This window comes from Psittacula echo (genome assembly GCF_963264785.1).
Source record: "Psittacula echo genome assembly, chromosome: 1".
NCBI lineage: Eukaryota > Metazoa > Chordata > Aves > Psittaciformes > Psittacidae > Psittacula > Psittacula echo.
In genome coordinates, this window is record NC_137735.1 from 117,027,557 (window position 1) to 117,043,834 (window position 16,278).

The 16,278-nt window shown below is 38.0% G+C and overlaps 1 protein-coding gene across 3 annotated transcripts in view; it reads left to right on the top strand.

Moving 5' to 3' along the window:
- EEA1 (early endosome antigen 1) overlaps positions 1-16,278 on the top strand; it is a 76,131-nt gene that overhangs the window by 42,798 nt on the left and 17,055 nt on the right. For 2 of the 3 annotated variants that reach the window (XM_080639116.1, XM_080639118.1), the window contains 11 exons: positions 507-656; positions 1,584-1,703; positions 1,935-2,138; positions 2,749-2,949; positions 4,354-4,467; positions 6,131-6,286; positions 8,853-8,992; positions 9,600-9,930; positions 11,389-11,490; positions 11,862-12,056; positions 13,468-13,650. In XM_080639116.1, coding sequence (XP_080495242.1) covers positions 507-656; positions 1,584-1,703; positions 1,935-2,138; positions 2,749-2,949; positions 4,354-4,467; positions 6,131-6,286; positions 8,853-8,992; positions 9,600-9,930; positions 11,389-11,490; positions 11,862-12,056; positions 13,468-13,650 — 1,896 coding nt within the window. The remainder of the gene's footprint in view (positions 1-506; positions 657-1,583; positions 1,704-1,934; positions 2,139-2,748; positions 2,950-4,353; positions 4,468-6,130; positions 6,287-8,852; positions 8,993-9,599; positions 9,931-11,388; positions 11,491-11,861; positions 12,057-13,467; positions 13,651-16,278) is intronic. The other variant, XM_080639117.1, reaches the window with a different exon arrangement.

Below are 16,278 nucleotides of genomic sequence, written 5' to 3' on the forward strand. Positions count from 1 at the left end.
TAGCCAGGTCAAGATAAAAATTACACTCTTACTATTCTAGCGATGCAGAACAATATATTGTGGGAGCCAGCGAAGCAGGTAAAGTTATGCTGCTTCAGCCACTGGATCTGTAGGATTGAGGGTGTGTGCTGTATGAGCTTTGATTGCTCTAAGGATCATTACTTGATATGATAGTCGTTATGTCTTTGAAGGATTGCTCTCTCTGTCAGGATTCTTCTTTTAAATCTTTGTAAATCATATTGAAGGCCTTCTGTAGATAAATGATGCTTCTGGGTCCTGTCAACCTACTTTTTTGAATATTTGTTCAAACATGGTGCAGTTGATGCTGTTCTTTAACATGATTTGTGTTTCTGAGCTTTATGATGTACACCATGGCTTTGGGAGCTCATGTGGTTGTTTTACTCTGGATTGTGAAAACTTAGGGTTAACATTGTGCAAAGGGAGTCTAAAATACAGTGTTGCTGGCTAAATAATGACTACAAAATTGATTACTTTTATTTTTGCAGTTGCACAGTAAACTTCTAGAAACAGAGCGGCAGCTGGGGGAAGCTCATGGGCGGCTCAAAGAACAGAGGCAGCTGTCTAGTGAGAAGCTGATGGACAAAGAGCAGCATGTGGCCGATCTGCAATTGAAACTTTCTCGAGCTGAAGAGCAGGTAGGGACTTTTATGCAGACTCTACTTTGTTCTTGTTCTGACAGTAGTCTGTATATACACTTGTGGTGAAGTTGCAGCTTAGAAAGTTTGCCCTCATGGGGATGGTAGAATTGTCAAAATCTGCCGAAATGCCAATTGCATTACGGATTTTTGTAAGGCTAAATGCTTATCAGATGCATGTATGTTCATGGTCCGTTACAGATGAACAAAAGATATGCATTTTACACTTACGAACTTTGTCTAAGAATCTTACGAGAAAAAAACTTTGGGACACCTAAGCCTGTATGGGTAAAGTTTTGTATGTAAATATTCTTGTGAGATAAAGCCCTACATAAAGAAAAAGTGAACATGGTGCAGCAGGTCATTGGTAGGTAATAATCTGTGTAGGATGAATGGGCACAAGACACTTGGTTAATTAATTCTTGTTTGTTTTAATGAGTGTCTTATATATATATTGCTGATTTTCTGCTGCCTGTATGGGGATTGGCCAAATATCTGAGTTGTCAAAGCTTTAAAGCTTATCTGTAGCTAATTTGCAAAGCCTTGCTAAACTGAAGTTGCTACAAAAACTGCTAATGGTAGTAATAATAATGTTGTTTCACAGATATCTGTGTTATCAGTCTTGTTACAGCTTAACAAATGTTGGAAAAAAACCATACTAAATATCTCTTACATTTTAGATTTTTGAGAGCTAAAATACATATGTGTGATATAGGATCTCATTTATTAATAGTAATAAATGCTTTAGTTAGATTTTGATTCTTTAACTAGCATTGCACGGTTCTATTTTTATACCATGTTTCAAAGATTCATGTTTAGACTAAAATCTCTTAGCGCTAGAAGGAACATGGAGCACTATTGGCTTACTGCATGGTGCTTGTTCACTCGTTAGTCTGTTTTGTCTGGGTTTTTTTTGTTTTCTTTCAGCTGAAGGAAAAAGCAGCAAATTCCACAGAATTGCAACATCAATTAGATAAGGCAAAACAGCAGCACCAAGAACAGCAGACACTTCAGCAAAATACTACAGCAAAACTACGAGAAGCCCAGGTAGCATAATTAATGTACCATCATGTCAAAGTGTATTTCAGGATTTCATTATTTTAAAGATGTTTTCTCTGTAGTAGTGACTTGCATGACTTATATTAGTTTCAGTAAATTAACTTGCAGATCTAGAAGAGAATATACAGGAAGTGTTTAATAAATTTGTCCAACATTTTATGCATTAGGAATAACCTCTAAGGTCGTTATAACTAAGGAAGCTATTATGCAATTTTCTAGAATGATTTGGAGCAAGTACTGCGACAAATTGGAGATAAGGACCAGAAAATTCAAAATCTTGAGGCTTTGCTTCAAAAAAGCAAGGAAAACATCTCCCTGCTAGAAAAAGAAAGAGAGGACTTATATGCAAAAATTCAAGCTGGTGAAGGAGAAACTGCAGTTCTTAACCAGCTACAAGAGAAGAACCACGCATTGCAAATACAGGTAAGAACTCAAAGACTTGTTTCTTTTTGAAGACTTGTTTCATTCTCATTACGAATTCCATTTCCTTTTTTTTCCTAGTTCATAAGGTATAATGCTAAATTTTCCTGTATTTTGCTGCTTCTTTGACACTTTAAAGATCTTAATGTAAATTTCACAGGACTTATGTTTTGGTGACTTCCTTGCTATCAGCATAGGGGAAGGAATTCCTAGATGTTTCCTATGTACATACCCTAGTAATATGTGCTTGCAAATAATTTTTTGATACATGTACATGTTTATTTCTCTTATTTTAAAAGGATGTTTAATTCCAGCTTTCAACGCCAACACCAAAACTCAGTTTATCCTGGATCTATTGTCTCCTTAGTATTTTGGTTTTGTTACAGTAAGGCCAAACTGATGATACCCTTTTGCTTCTGTTTTCAACTGGTAACCTGTTTAACCTCTGATATAGTCTGCAATATAGCTTTACTGTAATAGTTCAGAAAAAGAAATGTGATAGCATTGAGTCTCCAGAGCCATGACAAGACATGCTAAAATTCAGAAGATTTATGACTTCCTTGGGCTTGCTGTCCCAGCTTTCTCTTCTACTTACATTCCATTTTCGCTGCAGGTAACTCAGCTGACAGAGAAGCTGAAGAATCAATCAGAAAGTCATAAACAAGCCCAAGAGAATTTGCATGAGCAAGTACAGGAGCAAAAGGCACATTTAAGAGCTGCTCAAGACCGTGTGCTTTCCCTAGAAGCAAACATCACTGAACTCACCAGCCAGCTAAATGAAAGTAAAGAGAAAGTATCACAACTTGATGTACAGGTAATGGAATTGTGGAGTGCCTGGTGATGATAAATTCTGCATGCGATTTCTGTATTCTTTCCAGAGAATGTACAAAGTCATTTGGGAAAAAATTCATGTTTCTACTAACAGATAAATGAAGTAGAATAAGGCAGATAAAACTGAGGAAAATGTAAGTGGATTCCGAATAGAATAGATGGCAAGTGTTTGTTTGTTTTGTTTTTCTTTTTGTTTGTTTGGTTTTGGTGGGTTTTTTTGGGGTCTATATTGGTTTTGTTGTTTGTTTGGTTGTTTTTCGTTTTTTTAAATTAAAAAACCCCAACGTTAGTACTTGAGCTGGGAAAAATCTGTCTTCTAGCATCTCTTCTTATATTTGTTATGGTTAAATAAAAAGAGCAGGATCCAAAACCCTGCTTTTATCAGTTCTGGATTCTGTGCACCAGAGTGAAAGTCTATTGAGTCACTGAGATGTTGTTGTTGCCTAGACATTTCCTATGCTGGTGTCTTTGTCAAAAATAAAGCAAAAAAAGGTGCAGGACACCTTGTGTCAGTTTAATTTACTTAACAAGGAAATTCCCTAGCATGGACTCAGTGTGGACTCTCCTACTGTTAAGTTCTGCTTAAGCTAAAAAGCTGCTAATTGTGTTCAGCTATCTCAAAGAACAAACAGCATTTAACCAGAAGTTCTTGCCTTGGTACACTTGGAGCAGCTAGTACTGTTGTTGTTGGATTAATGCACTCTGATGTCTTTTGTATTAGTGTTATACAGTTTCCAAACAGGTCTAGGAACTTCTTCTGGTGTAGCTTTGTGCCATTTTTACTAGGCTTCACTGCTCTGTCTGGGCTGGTATTCCTATAATCTATGCGCTTTTGCAGCTGCTTTTTAAGACAATGTGAGCTTCCTTACAGCCTTCAGAGAAGTTGCATTTCTAGTAGGGAGAAAAACAGTAAACCACAAGAGCAGGTGACCCTGAATATTGCCACTTTGCTCCAACACCAGTCATACCAACCTTCAAAATTTGTTTTGCTGAGTGTTCTGGAAGGAAGGGAGGTTGCTTGCAGACAGGCAGGTAAAAGCAGAGATAGCGTACATGTATTTTTGTTTCTTATTCCTTTTGCTTTTAAGAATTTTGAAGGTTTGAAGGCCCTGTAATGTGCACGTAGTATAAGGCCATCATGGTATGCATAGGTGTGAATACAGTAAGGATATCCCATTATTTCTTGTTAGTAAGTAAAGATAAGAACTCTGTGGCTTAAAATCCTAATATTGGTCTAAACCTTGAGGAGACTTTCTTTCCTTTTTTTTTTTTATACTAGCACATAAAACCTACTGATTTTACTATTAAATTTACTGATGAGTATAAGGAAAATTAAAGTGAGCCATGGTAAAATAGGTGTTGTACTGAAATACAACTTGTCTTTCAGGTAAAAGCAAAGACTGAATTGCTACTTTCAGCAGAAGCATCGAAAGCTGCTCAAAGAGCAGATCTTCAGAATCACCTTGACACTGCCCAGCATGCACTGCAAGATAAGCAACAGGTTATAAGCAACGTATAAAGTTTCTCTGTTACTGAAAAAACTATTTAAAAGCCTCAGAATAGTCTGTTTAGAAACTAAATAAACATGTGATTATGTACTTGTTGCATATAGATTGGTGGGGGAAGACAGCACCAATCCATCCCAGTGCTACCAGTCAGTTGCCAGCACCTGCAGTGAATGCTCGGAGCAATGCAGAGCATCCAATGAGCTGGATTTATTTGGAGCTTGGTTTATATGCCTCTATACAAAGGAGGGTGATCAGGGGGCTGGAGCACCTCCCATACGATTACAGGCTGAGAAAGTTGGGGCTGTTCAGCCTGGAGAAGAGAAGGCTGCTTGGAGACCTCACAGCAGCCTTCCAGTATCTGAAGGAGGCCTACACAGATGCTGGAGAGGGACTCTTCATCAGGGACTGTAGTGAAAGGACAAGGGGTAATGGGTTCAAACTTAAATAGAGGAAGATCAGGTTAGATATAAGGAAGAAGTTCTTTACTGTGAGGGTGGTGAGACACTGGAACAGATTGCCCAAAGAAGTGGTAAATGCTCCATCCCTGGCAGTGTTTAAGGCCAGGTTGGGCAGAGCCATGGGCGACATAGTCTCATGTGAGATGTCGCTGCCCATGGCAGGGGGATTGGAACCGAATGATTTTAAGGTCCTTTCCGACCCTAACTATTCTATGATTCTATGATTTGGAAATAATAATTTAGGATATTTTAATCATGTGATATGTATTTAGTTCTTTTTGCTGTCATCTGGACCAGGTATATTTTGTAGTATAAAGAATTTACTTGTATTTTGTAGTATAAATAATCCACTCTTTGCTGTGGAATATGGTTCAGAATCAAAGCTGCTCTATTGGGTGTAATTCAGTGCAAAGACTGTTGCTAAAATTGCATGGTTTAATGTGTGTTAATCCTAGTGGTGCATTCCACCGGATGCTGAATCTAATATTTGCATTGTTAGAATCAGTGCCACTGGGGTCTTCATGGAAACATCCAGCAGATGCTAACATAGCACCATTTTTTTAGTGTGGGAATGTAATTAATTGCTGTAAGGAGAAGACTTTTTTTTTCTTCCCCAACTGCTAAATAATTAATTAATAAATAAATCAGCTTGGTTGGAAGGCAGCGAGCTTTGATGTAGCTGTTGTTATAGTGGTTACAAGGTGAATGTGCTCATGTTGTTTGTGTTGAACCAAATGGTTTGAAATCATCTCTGGTATTTGGAGTATTGACTCCACATGGTATTATTGGCTTTCTGCTTCGGTGGTGCTCGATTTCATGAAGACAGCAAAAAATTTCTCTAGGGTTTCGTAGTATTACTTTCTAGTTACTGGTCCATTAACTGCAGGATCCAGTGCATTTATTACCTACAATTCCTCTTCCATTTATAACTTCAAACACCTTTGTTAAGATTTAACCCACAGTCTGTAAAGTCTGAGGGGAATATTGAGGATTTAAAAGAAACTTTGTCAGTTTAACAGAGAGAATTTGTGCACGTGATTGTGTTTCTCCTCTCAATTTCCCGCCCCTCAGAATAAAAAAAGAAACATTATTTTCCTTTTTAATTGGAACATATTACATCATTTAAATCATATATGACATTAGTAATTTTTGAAGTTACTTAAAAACTAACAACTGTCATACTTCTATTTTATCTCAGGAGTTAAATAAGGTCAGCATTCAGCTGGATCAAGTTACAGCTAAGCTGAATGACAAGCAGGAGTACTGTGCTCAGCTGGAAGCCAATCTCAAAGAGTACAAAGAGAAAAGTCTTTATTTAGAACAGAAAACTGAAGACCTAGAGGGACAGCTTAAGGTTTGTACTGAACACAGTATCTGAGCTTACAAAAACTGATGTTCTCCACTGTTTGGTAGTGATAAAAGCTGTTCTCAAATTAGGGGGGAAGGATTATATCAATACCACTTTGCAGGTTTTCTTTTTCACTTGTGTTTCCTGATCCACCATTTAATCCTATTCTCCTCTTCTTCTATGCTAGTTTATCACATGAAGAAGATAGGATTAGGATATTGTACTGTCGTTTTCCTGTACATGTGCTTCTACCAACCTCTGTGCTACCTGGAAAGTTTTATGAGAGGGAATATGAATATATCCCAAAATTAGGGTCTTCAGGTTCACAGTTTTAACACTTTGCAAGTGGTAGTAGGGAATATGTGTTACATTGGTTAGCCCAAGTTAACACTGCTTCTCTGGTTTGTTCATTTCCAAAGCATTTCAGTGGGCTTCTCCAGAGGCTTTTAATCAAGATTTATTTATTGGTGTTTTTCTTCTAACTTGATCTTGAATTTTGCATTCCAGTTTTGGAATCAGTTTTTCTTTTAAATAATTCTGGCAGGAGGTTTGCAGAACCTTTTGGTGATTTGAGATACTAGTATGTTCAGTTAAGGATATGAATTAGTCCTAATGCTTGAGAGCTTTTAAATTTGAGCTTTAACCTTTGTTCAATATTTGTTACAAATTTTGGTAGAATTCACAATACATAAAAGCGTATGGTACAGGGCTTTGGGAGCAATGCAAAATTGCTTTTGCAGTATTGTGTGTCTTGTTTTGAGGGAGATTAGCAATCTCTATGCTCAAGACTGAGCATAGAGTTTTTCGAATCTTATGTGCTCTATCGAAAATAAAGAAGATTGTTTTCCTCATAGGAAATTTTAATCCAATGCTATTAAAAATAAAGCTGTCATACAATGCATTACCAGCATAGTTATTTTGTGCTTTCATTGCTCTTTTCTTTTGCACATTGGGTTTTTTTTCCCACTCCCTTTGATTTGTGTTTTTATTTCTTGTCCTTTTACAAAAATTTCACAAGTAACCGACAGACACAAATGTTTGGGAGGAATACAGTGCTTGCTTGCACAAGATTTTATGAGGTTCCTGGTAGTTTAAGTGTGAAACAGTGCAGGGTTGTTGATGCTGTCAACAGGAACGCAATACTGTGTAAAACCTTGGCATCATTACCATTCTTCGGGATTATTCCACTTGAATGCATGGTATTTTAAAAAAACAGAAAACAAAGAGCCCTCAGGAATTTTCTTGGAAAAACTTGGCCATTTTATTTTATGGCCACTGTGTGAAAGCAGAAGTGCCTGTAAAACTGCCAGTGTGTTGAAGAATCTAAGCAGTGCCCATTTACTGAAGACTCCTGTGTTCTTTTATACTCCAAGTAAATGAAGAAGCACCTTCAAAAAAAAAAAAAAAAAAAACAAACCCCAAACAACCCAACAAAAACACCCTCCTGCACTGCCCCTGTCCTGGGTTCAGCAGCAGCAGTCATTTTTTCTCCTTCTTAGTAGCTGGTGCACCGCTGTGTTTTTGACTTCCAGCCTGGGGATAATACTGATAAAGCCGATGTTTTCAGTTGCTGGTCAGAATGTTTAGTCTGACCAAGGACTTTGTGAGTCTCATGCTCTGCCAGGGAGGAGGAGAAGCCGGGAGGAAGCAGAGACAGGACACCTGACCCAAACTAGCCAAAGAGGTATTCCATACCACAGCACGTCATGCCCGGGGATGTAGAACTGAGAGTACCCGGAAGGGCTAGAACACTGTAGGGTGGGGTCGAGGTATCGGTCGGTGAGGTGTTATATTCTCTTCCCTTGTTATTTCCTTTATCATTATTACTATTAGTGGTAGCAGTAGTGACTTGTGTTATACCTTAGTTATTAAACCGTTCTTATCTCAACCTGTGGGAGTTGCATTCTTTTGATTCTCCTCCCCGTCCCTCCAGGAGCGGAGGGAAGAAAGGTGGGGAGGGGGGGAAGTAGATGGCGTGGTTCTAATTTACGGCCTGGGCTTAAACCACGACACCCCCCAAACAACTAGAACCAAAACCAGAACCCCAAACAAACCAATAAAAACCTCTTCCAGATGAGCATAGGATTTTATCACCAATATAGTTTGTATCTTTGTTTTTGTTATAAAGAATAGCAGAGTTCTCGGGATATGTAAATGAGCAGTCATTTGAAACTGCTGAAACTACTCAGTGGTGGATGGGAACATGGCCGCAAAGTTGAGCACTGTGTAAGGCCTTTCTTTATATACGTGTTTTGGATAAGCTCTTTAAAGATACCTGCTTTTTATCTTATTTTCAGTAAAATGACTGCTTGGCCTTTAATTTAAAGATGATTTTAAATGTTTTACCAAAATAGTTCAGTTCTGGAGGAGCAAGAGGTTTGCAGGAACTAAATAATGAAAGACAAATAGAAACTAAAGAAATAGGTAGACAATGTGCAAGAACTGTGACTGCTTTCTACAGTGAAGACTATCTGCAATAAATGCTACTCTCAGACCAGATGACTTCTGCTTTTTTACTGCTATTTTGATTTTGTTGGTTGTGTTCTGATAACTTTTTATTTTTATATGTCAGAAACTTGAAGCTGACATTCTTGATGCTAAAGCAAGCAAAGAACAAGCTCTTCAGGAGTTACAGCAGCAGCGACAGCAATCCACAGAATTAGACCTCCGAACAACAGAACTGAGTAAACAACTTGAAGCAGCAAGAGAAGCGTATGCATTTCCTGTGTTATTATGCTTTTCAAAGTCAGGCACAGAACTAGAGTAGTTTGGACTAGTGTTGGAATTTTGTTTTTCTCTGCTGTGATTTCTGAGTGTCATAGATAAGTGATATGTCCCATTTGCTACAAGAACTGAATTTTATCCCACCTGTTTTCTTTCACTCTATGCCATGCAGACTCCGTCTGCCATGTTGTCTCATGTGAATCACTGACTGCTTTGAGTCAATTCACTTCTTCAGAGCATTCACTGTGCTTAATGTCAGCTATCTAAACATTAGGTATCTAAGCACTGAGATCCATCGTTAAGTATCCATAGCCCTGTAACTTTTTGCAAAGACTAATTTGCAGTTTATGCATAAATGGTAAGGGGGTAGTTTCTGCTCATTATAGTTGAGGAGGAAAAGTCTACCTCAAAATAGTTTTTAAAGTTGCTGGTATGTCTTCCTCAGGGGGACAAAATGCTTATGCTCTGGATGAAGGAGGTATGCTTTGAAGTAGTTTTACAGTTAATATATTAAATAATAGAGACATTTAATGGTACAAAGGAGCTGTGAAGAAGAATTTAGAAACAAATATTATTTTTGCCTTTGTATTTGCAGGATGTCTAATATTAAATTGGATTTGCAGAAAAAGTCTGAAGCCCTTGAACAAGCAAAAAAGCAAATTTCAAAGCGCGAGGAGGAGAAGGCCAGCCTCAAACAAAACCTTGAAAAATCAAACCAAGATAGTAGTAAGCAACTCAGAGAATTAGATTGTAAAATGCAAGCAGCATCATCAGAGCTGCAACAAGTGAAATCAGAGAAGGATGCTCTAATAAAGGATCTTACAGCTACCAAAGATAAGCTCTCAAAAAGTTCTGAGTCCTTCAAAAAAAGAAAGGAAGAATTAGAAAAAGAAGTACAAAAAGCAAAAGCAGCCATGGCAGAAATGGTTAGTAGTTTCTTTCATTATACACTAAGTTTAGTGAATTTATAGTCTGGTAAAATGATTTTGCTTTCTGTCTGAAAAGAGTGTACATACAGTTACAATGCAGGGATATTAATTGCCTTAAGGAAAACAAATCGTGATTTTTATTAATTCATATATGTGTCCTACCTTAAATTTTTGTCTGGATGTTCTCAGTAGACAACATCACGCACCATGATCCCTTTTTCTTGCTGCATGCCTTTAGTATGGTGAAGAAACTAAATGGAGACAAGCAGTGAAACAATTTGATGGGAAATGTCCCTTTTTGTAAAGTACATCAACTTTATTATAACAACACAAAGTTATAAACTGTTTGCTAAGCTGTCACCATATTGAAGAATAATTTATTTTGCTAAGGCCATATTAGCTTCATTTCTGGAGTCTTTGTATGTACAACCTTCCTGTGCACTTGACATGCTGGAAGGCTATGTACAGCAGGCAAAGTAACATCATCTGTTGTTTGTGGAGAGGCCTTAAGGTATTATCGGAGTGCTAGAACTAAGATTCATAAAGGTCTCTCAAGTGGTGGTATAACAAGTGCTTGATAACCTGAGCAACCTACTATGGTAAAGAAAGTGAACTCTCACTAGCCTTAAAATATGCTTTTTTCCTTCTCTCTCTTGCTTTGTTGGTACTATGAGTGGGCACTGTATGAGTACATATTTTATAGATTTTCTTATGCAGTTGTTCTGACACCCCTGCCTCAGACATGGTAGAGGTGTCTTTCTCATTCCCTTCTCATCTTACATGTCACCATTTCCCAGAACTTGGTCAGAGCTGCTTTTATTCTGATCTAAAAACAATCTTGCTCCTAGTTAAAAATAACCTTTTCCTTTAGTCTTCACTTTTTTCAGATAAGCCTTTTTATTTGCTTTACTTAGTTACTGCTGTTTAAATATTTGTTTGTCCTAAAATCTTGAAGGATTTTCTCCCCAGTTTAGACTTAAAAGATAGGAGTCCAGATTCTGCTTCTAATTCTGTAGTCATTTGGAGGCTTGCCACTGTCTTAAGTGTATGGTATTTGGGCTTAAAATGTAGTTGTATTTGAATACAGCTCCCGCAAACATGAGTTTTAGAACATCAAGAAATTCTGAATCCTGAGGAGAGTGATGAGCCTACTGCTTCCCACAAGAAGAAGGGCTGCCAACAGCAGCTTCAAAGAGGGAGACTATCTGTAATAGGAAAAACTCTTCGGCACGTGGCTGCATTTGTTAGTACAGGGTATCAGCTGTGTTCAGCTTAGAGTGACCTCTCTGAAAGTTTTAAAGAGTTTTGAACTGAAAATATGTCTGCAGCTGAGAAGGAAAGCTCTTTCACTGGAAGGGAAGGCATGATTTCTCAAGGCTTTGTAGATCCTGCAGAAATATCTGGTACTTCATCTTAGAAGCTCACATGAATATTTTCTTGTCTTATCTTCCTTAGGAAAAATCTTGCCAAGAGTTAAAACACCAGCTCCAGGTCCAAACAGAGTCTGTAGCTAAAGAGAGGAATGAACTGAAAAACTCACTGGAAAAAAAGGAGGGGGTAAGCTGCCTGTGTAGTTTCGAAAATCCAGAAATCAGTAATAATAAGTATTTAAAAGATTAATTTTCAGTATCACATGCTGGGACTGATGAGGGATAAAGAGGTTGCAGTTCTCAAACTGTAACCTAATTGGGACACTGAAATAAGGTGGTTCTAAAATTTCCTAGATGATAATATGATGAACATACAGGTTTTACTCCTACCTTTCTGTGCTGCACAAATCTTAGATGTGAGGATTTTACAACCCATCAGGTTTTTTCATTAGTGAAACGGTTACTTCGTATTACCACGTCCTACTTTTTTTCATACTTTCATAAAAATACTGATTTAAATTAAAATTATATACAGTTATTTAATATTTCTGAATATAGATTTCTAAGCAGTTGTCGATAGAACTTGATGCAGCAAGAACGCAAATACTGGAAATTCAGGGTCTTCTGAAGGAGAAAGAAAAAAGTGAGCAACATCTCCAGGGAAGGCTGAGAGAGTTAAAGGAATCTTTTGAGCAGAAGAAAAAACATAGCGAGACACTGCAAGCTGAATTAAAAACTGCCCTTTTAGAAAAGGTAAGACTGGCCTCTCTTGCTCCTGTAAGAAAATGAATATAAATTTCTCAGATAAATGCTGCAGCTTTTATTTCAGTGTATGATAAACAGCTGTTTGTTGTAGTAGATAAGGTCAGGATGTAGAAACAAGGTCTTCAGAGCTGTTGGAGATACAAACAACGTTAACAACAATAATAAAATAAAACAAACCAGTGTTGATATATGAATTTGGTAGGAACTGAGTTTCAATAAAGTAATAAAAATGGCTAGACTGAATGTGTTCGTGTTGCTTCAGGAGTATGCTATGAAGCAAAGTTGACATTTTCTGTAAAGCAGTAGAATTTTGTGAGAGTGGTTTAGACAAACTCTACAGTGTTTTGGAACTTCTGTGACAATTTTAAATCAAGTCTTCTCTTATTATACCAGAAGAATTTATCTGAGTGACAGTATGAAACTCATAAACCATAATAGAAAGAGTTCAAATGTCTTACAGCATTAGGAAATGTTGCGTTCTGTGCCATCCACTGTTAAATATTGCTCCAGCTTTGGTTGCCTTATGCTACATGATCATATTTAGTCAGTCTATGAAAACTTTAGGATTTAGGACTTGGTGTCATGGTTTAACCCCAGCCAGCGACTAAGCACCACACAGCTGCTTGCTCACTCCCCTCTGTTGGGATGGGGGAGAGAAATGGAAGGGATAAAAATGCAAAAAGTCATCAGTTGGAGTGTAGACAGTTTAATAGGTAAAGTAGAAGCCACATACACAAGCAAAACAAGACAAGGAATTAATTTACCACTTCCCCTCATAAGGCAGGTGTTCAGCCACCTCCAGGAAAGCTGAGCTTCATCACGTATAATTGTTACATGGGAAGACAAACATTGTAACTTTGAACATCACCCCTTTCCTCTTCCCCAGCTTTATCTGCTGAGCATGATGCCATGTGGCCTGGAATATCCCTTTGATCAGCTGGGGTCAGCTGCGTCCCCTCTCAACAACTTGTGCATCCTCAGCCCACTCACTGGTGGGGTGCTGTGAGAGGCAGAAAAGGCCTTGACTCTCTGTGAGCACTGCTCAGCAATAGCTAAAGCATATCTGTATTATTGACACTGTTTTCAGTACAAATCCAAAACATACTAGATACTGTGAAGAATATTATCTCTATCACAGCCAGAAACTTGAAACACTTGAAAACATTAAGATTCTTAATGTTTGGTCTTAATGTGTTTCACTAAGTTTTTTGTCATGAATTAAATTTTGCTGTTAGATTGCTTACAAAATATTACTATAAAATCACAAATACCTGATTACTGAACTGCTATTTCGTAAGTGGGAAAAAAATCTTGCCTTGCAGTAGAAATGCAGTTTATTAAAATGATTAAGCTTTACTGACTGTAACTCTAATTGAAACTTCCTATGCTTATGTTTCAGGCAGAACTGGAGAATAAACTACAACAGCAGTCTATTTTGTCAGCACAGGAGCTTAAAGCAGAGAAAGTCAAGCTAGCAGACTTACAGAAGAGCCATGAAAAAAATAAAGAAAACATGGAGAAGCTGCAGTTGGATCTTTATGGGAAAGAGTCTGAGCTGCTGGCAATAAGGCAAGACCTTAAGGTACTTACGGTCATTTTAACGTCATACGTGGCTTTTAGTAGATCTTTTTATATCCATTTTGAAGTCCAAGAAACTGTTCAAGAACTGTAGAGGCAGAAAAATGCTTCTTCTTCATATTTTATACATATGCTATATGTAGAATTTAGTGCTGTTCAAACCCTTCCAAGGATATTTGCCAGTTTACCTGAAATACCCTTGCATTTATGCAGCAGCGAACTGAAAAATGATTTATTTTTGTATTCTTTTACGAGTTAATTTTTCGAGTTGCTCTTTCTTGTTATATATTTCAGCTTTCAGCTAATTTAAACAGCATAGGTAATTAGGGCAAAGTCTGCCAGCATGTAAGTAACTGCTATCTTCTAGATGATTTAACTAGAATTTTAGTTGTCAGTCTTTTCCCATGCCCTTGCCCCTTCCTTCTTGGCCGACTGTCGATGTTCAGAGATGTCAAGCTAATAGAAATGGTAGTTTTAGGGACCTGCGTGGAATACAAGTGTCTGAACTTAGTCTTTGAAGTTTTTGATATTCCTAAACTGAATTTATCTGATTCGATATTAGGATGTAGTGCCTTCAAAGAGGTATTGCTGGCAGCTGAGTCAGTCAGCAAAGGTGGCTTTGTATGTCCTTTTTTTCTGCCTCCCTTCTTCATGTCAGTGCTAAGCCGATGCTCCAGTTAGTCCCAGCACATACTGTGCTGCAGAAACTGACTGTCTACTGGCAAGATCTGTAGCTTCGTCACTTTTCATTTCAGATGAATCACACTGCAGCTTTGTCTGTGTGTGACACTGTTGTTCTAGGCTTTTCTGAAGTTTATGGAGAGAACTAGGCACATCGGGAGATTGGATTGTCTGATCTGTTTTAGATGTCAGCTTCTTATGGCTTCATTATGTATAAGTCATTGATGGATTAGATTTCATCACTCCCTTTCACCTGTCCCAGTGGCCTTTCAGCTCCACCACTGAAACTGTTAAAGATCTCCTGGCCATTTCAGATAGATAGGCCCACGTGAGCTGTGGAGCCCTAGGCAAACTCCAGGTTTGGGGTTGTTTTAAGAAAAAGAGAAACAACTCCTTTAAATGTAGCTGATTGGAGTTTTATTAATCTTCCTCTTCCTCTGTAACATTAGATTACCTGCCACATTTCCTTGCAGGGTACAGAGGCTTTACTTTCAGTGTAGCTTGGTTGAATTGCTGTGTTAAATTGTGAAGAACTTCAGCATGATTAACAAGCAACAGTGGTTTAAACAAGCTCTTTCTTATAGTTAGTTACTATAGCATACATATCTCTGTATGTTAATTTCCTGCAAGGCACTTAGATCAACATTTGGTAATACAATGACCTGTAAAAGCATTGGATGTGCTCATTTAACTGGCTTTCTTTTTGGTATAGTTTTCATATAGGTATCACTTGTTGCAGAAAATAGCCTTGTTACAAGTATTATTGAACCAGCTCGATGACCTCTAGTTCTGGCAAGTATAAAATAGGACAGTAGGCATCCCACATGCTTTTAAACTTGAATGTGGATGGTAGCAAAAAAGAAAGCTAGAACGTCCTTGCAGAAAGGTACAATAAGGTGATGGCGATGGGAAAACAAGACTTTCAAGATGAGCAGTCAGGTAACTTGATTTATTATGTAAGTGTTTGTTGAGCCTAAAGGGCCTGAGGAAGATTGAGGTCCCCAATAGTGAAGTGGTGTACCAACTTGGAGGCTGTTTGCTGGATTAAAAAAAAGAAATAGAAATTTAAAAACATATTAATTATGACTAGTGAGGTCTGCTTGCCACCCCTTTTTAATGTAAAATGTAGAAGAGAGAAAAGGTGTGGAGCTGACCTTTAATTGTGGATGTGCTGCCTCATTGCAATCTTAACCTAAAGAACAGTAATAACTTTTCCTAGGAGGCGTCAAAGGAAAAAGCACATTGGGAAAGCCTCAGCATGATAACGTTAGTCTTGAGATTTGAACATCAAAATGCCGCTCAAGTCAGAAGAACTTTATGGTGGAGTTTCACAGTCCAGTTCAAAGTCATTTGTCTGGATAATGTCTTGCCTTGAATGAATTACTTAATAAAAGTATATAATCTGTGCCAGAACTACGGATTTTGATTAAAGTTTGGAACCAAAGCTGATGGGTGGGCTGGGGTTCAGATTGATCTGAATCTTATTAGTAGGCAGTAGAAGTTTTTAAACCTTGTATGTAAGGTGAGCTTGGGTGTCCTTCAGTGCAGGATTTTTTTGAATGGGGTTTTGAGCAACGTGGTCCTAGGGAAAGGTGTCCCTGCCTGTGGCAGGGAGGTTGGAACTGGATGAGCTTTAAGGTCTCTTCCAGCTCAAGCCATTCGGTGATTTTTAGTAGAAATACGATCCTCCTGCATAGCTGTGCTGAGGCAGCAGGGTCTGAAGCCCAGACATGTCAAGGACTGACACAACTAGGCTGTACCATGAGATTGTAGCAATGGTAGGTTTTCTCTAGTTAAAAATACTACAAGGGAAACTTTAAATATTCTCACGTGGTGTAGCACCATGTTTTTGGTGAGGGCAAGGTTTTGGTGTGGGAATAGATCATAAAAGGCCGTACAAGAAGCGAATGGCACAAATAGGGTGATAGGGCTAGATCCTGACAGGGGATGG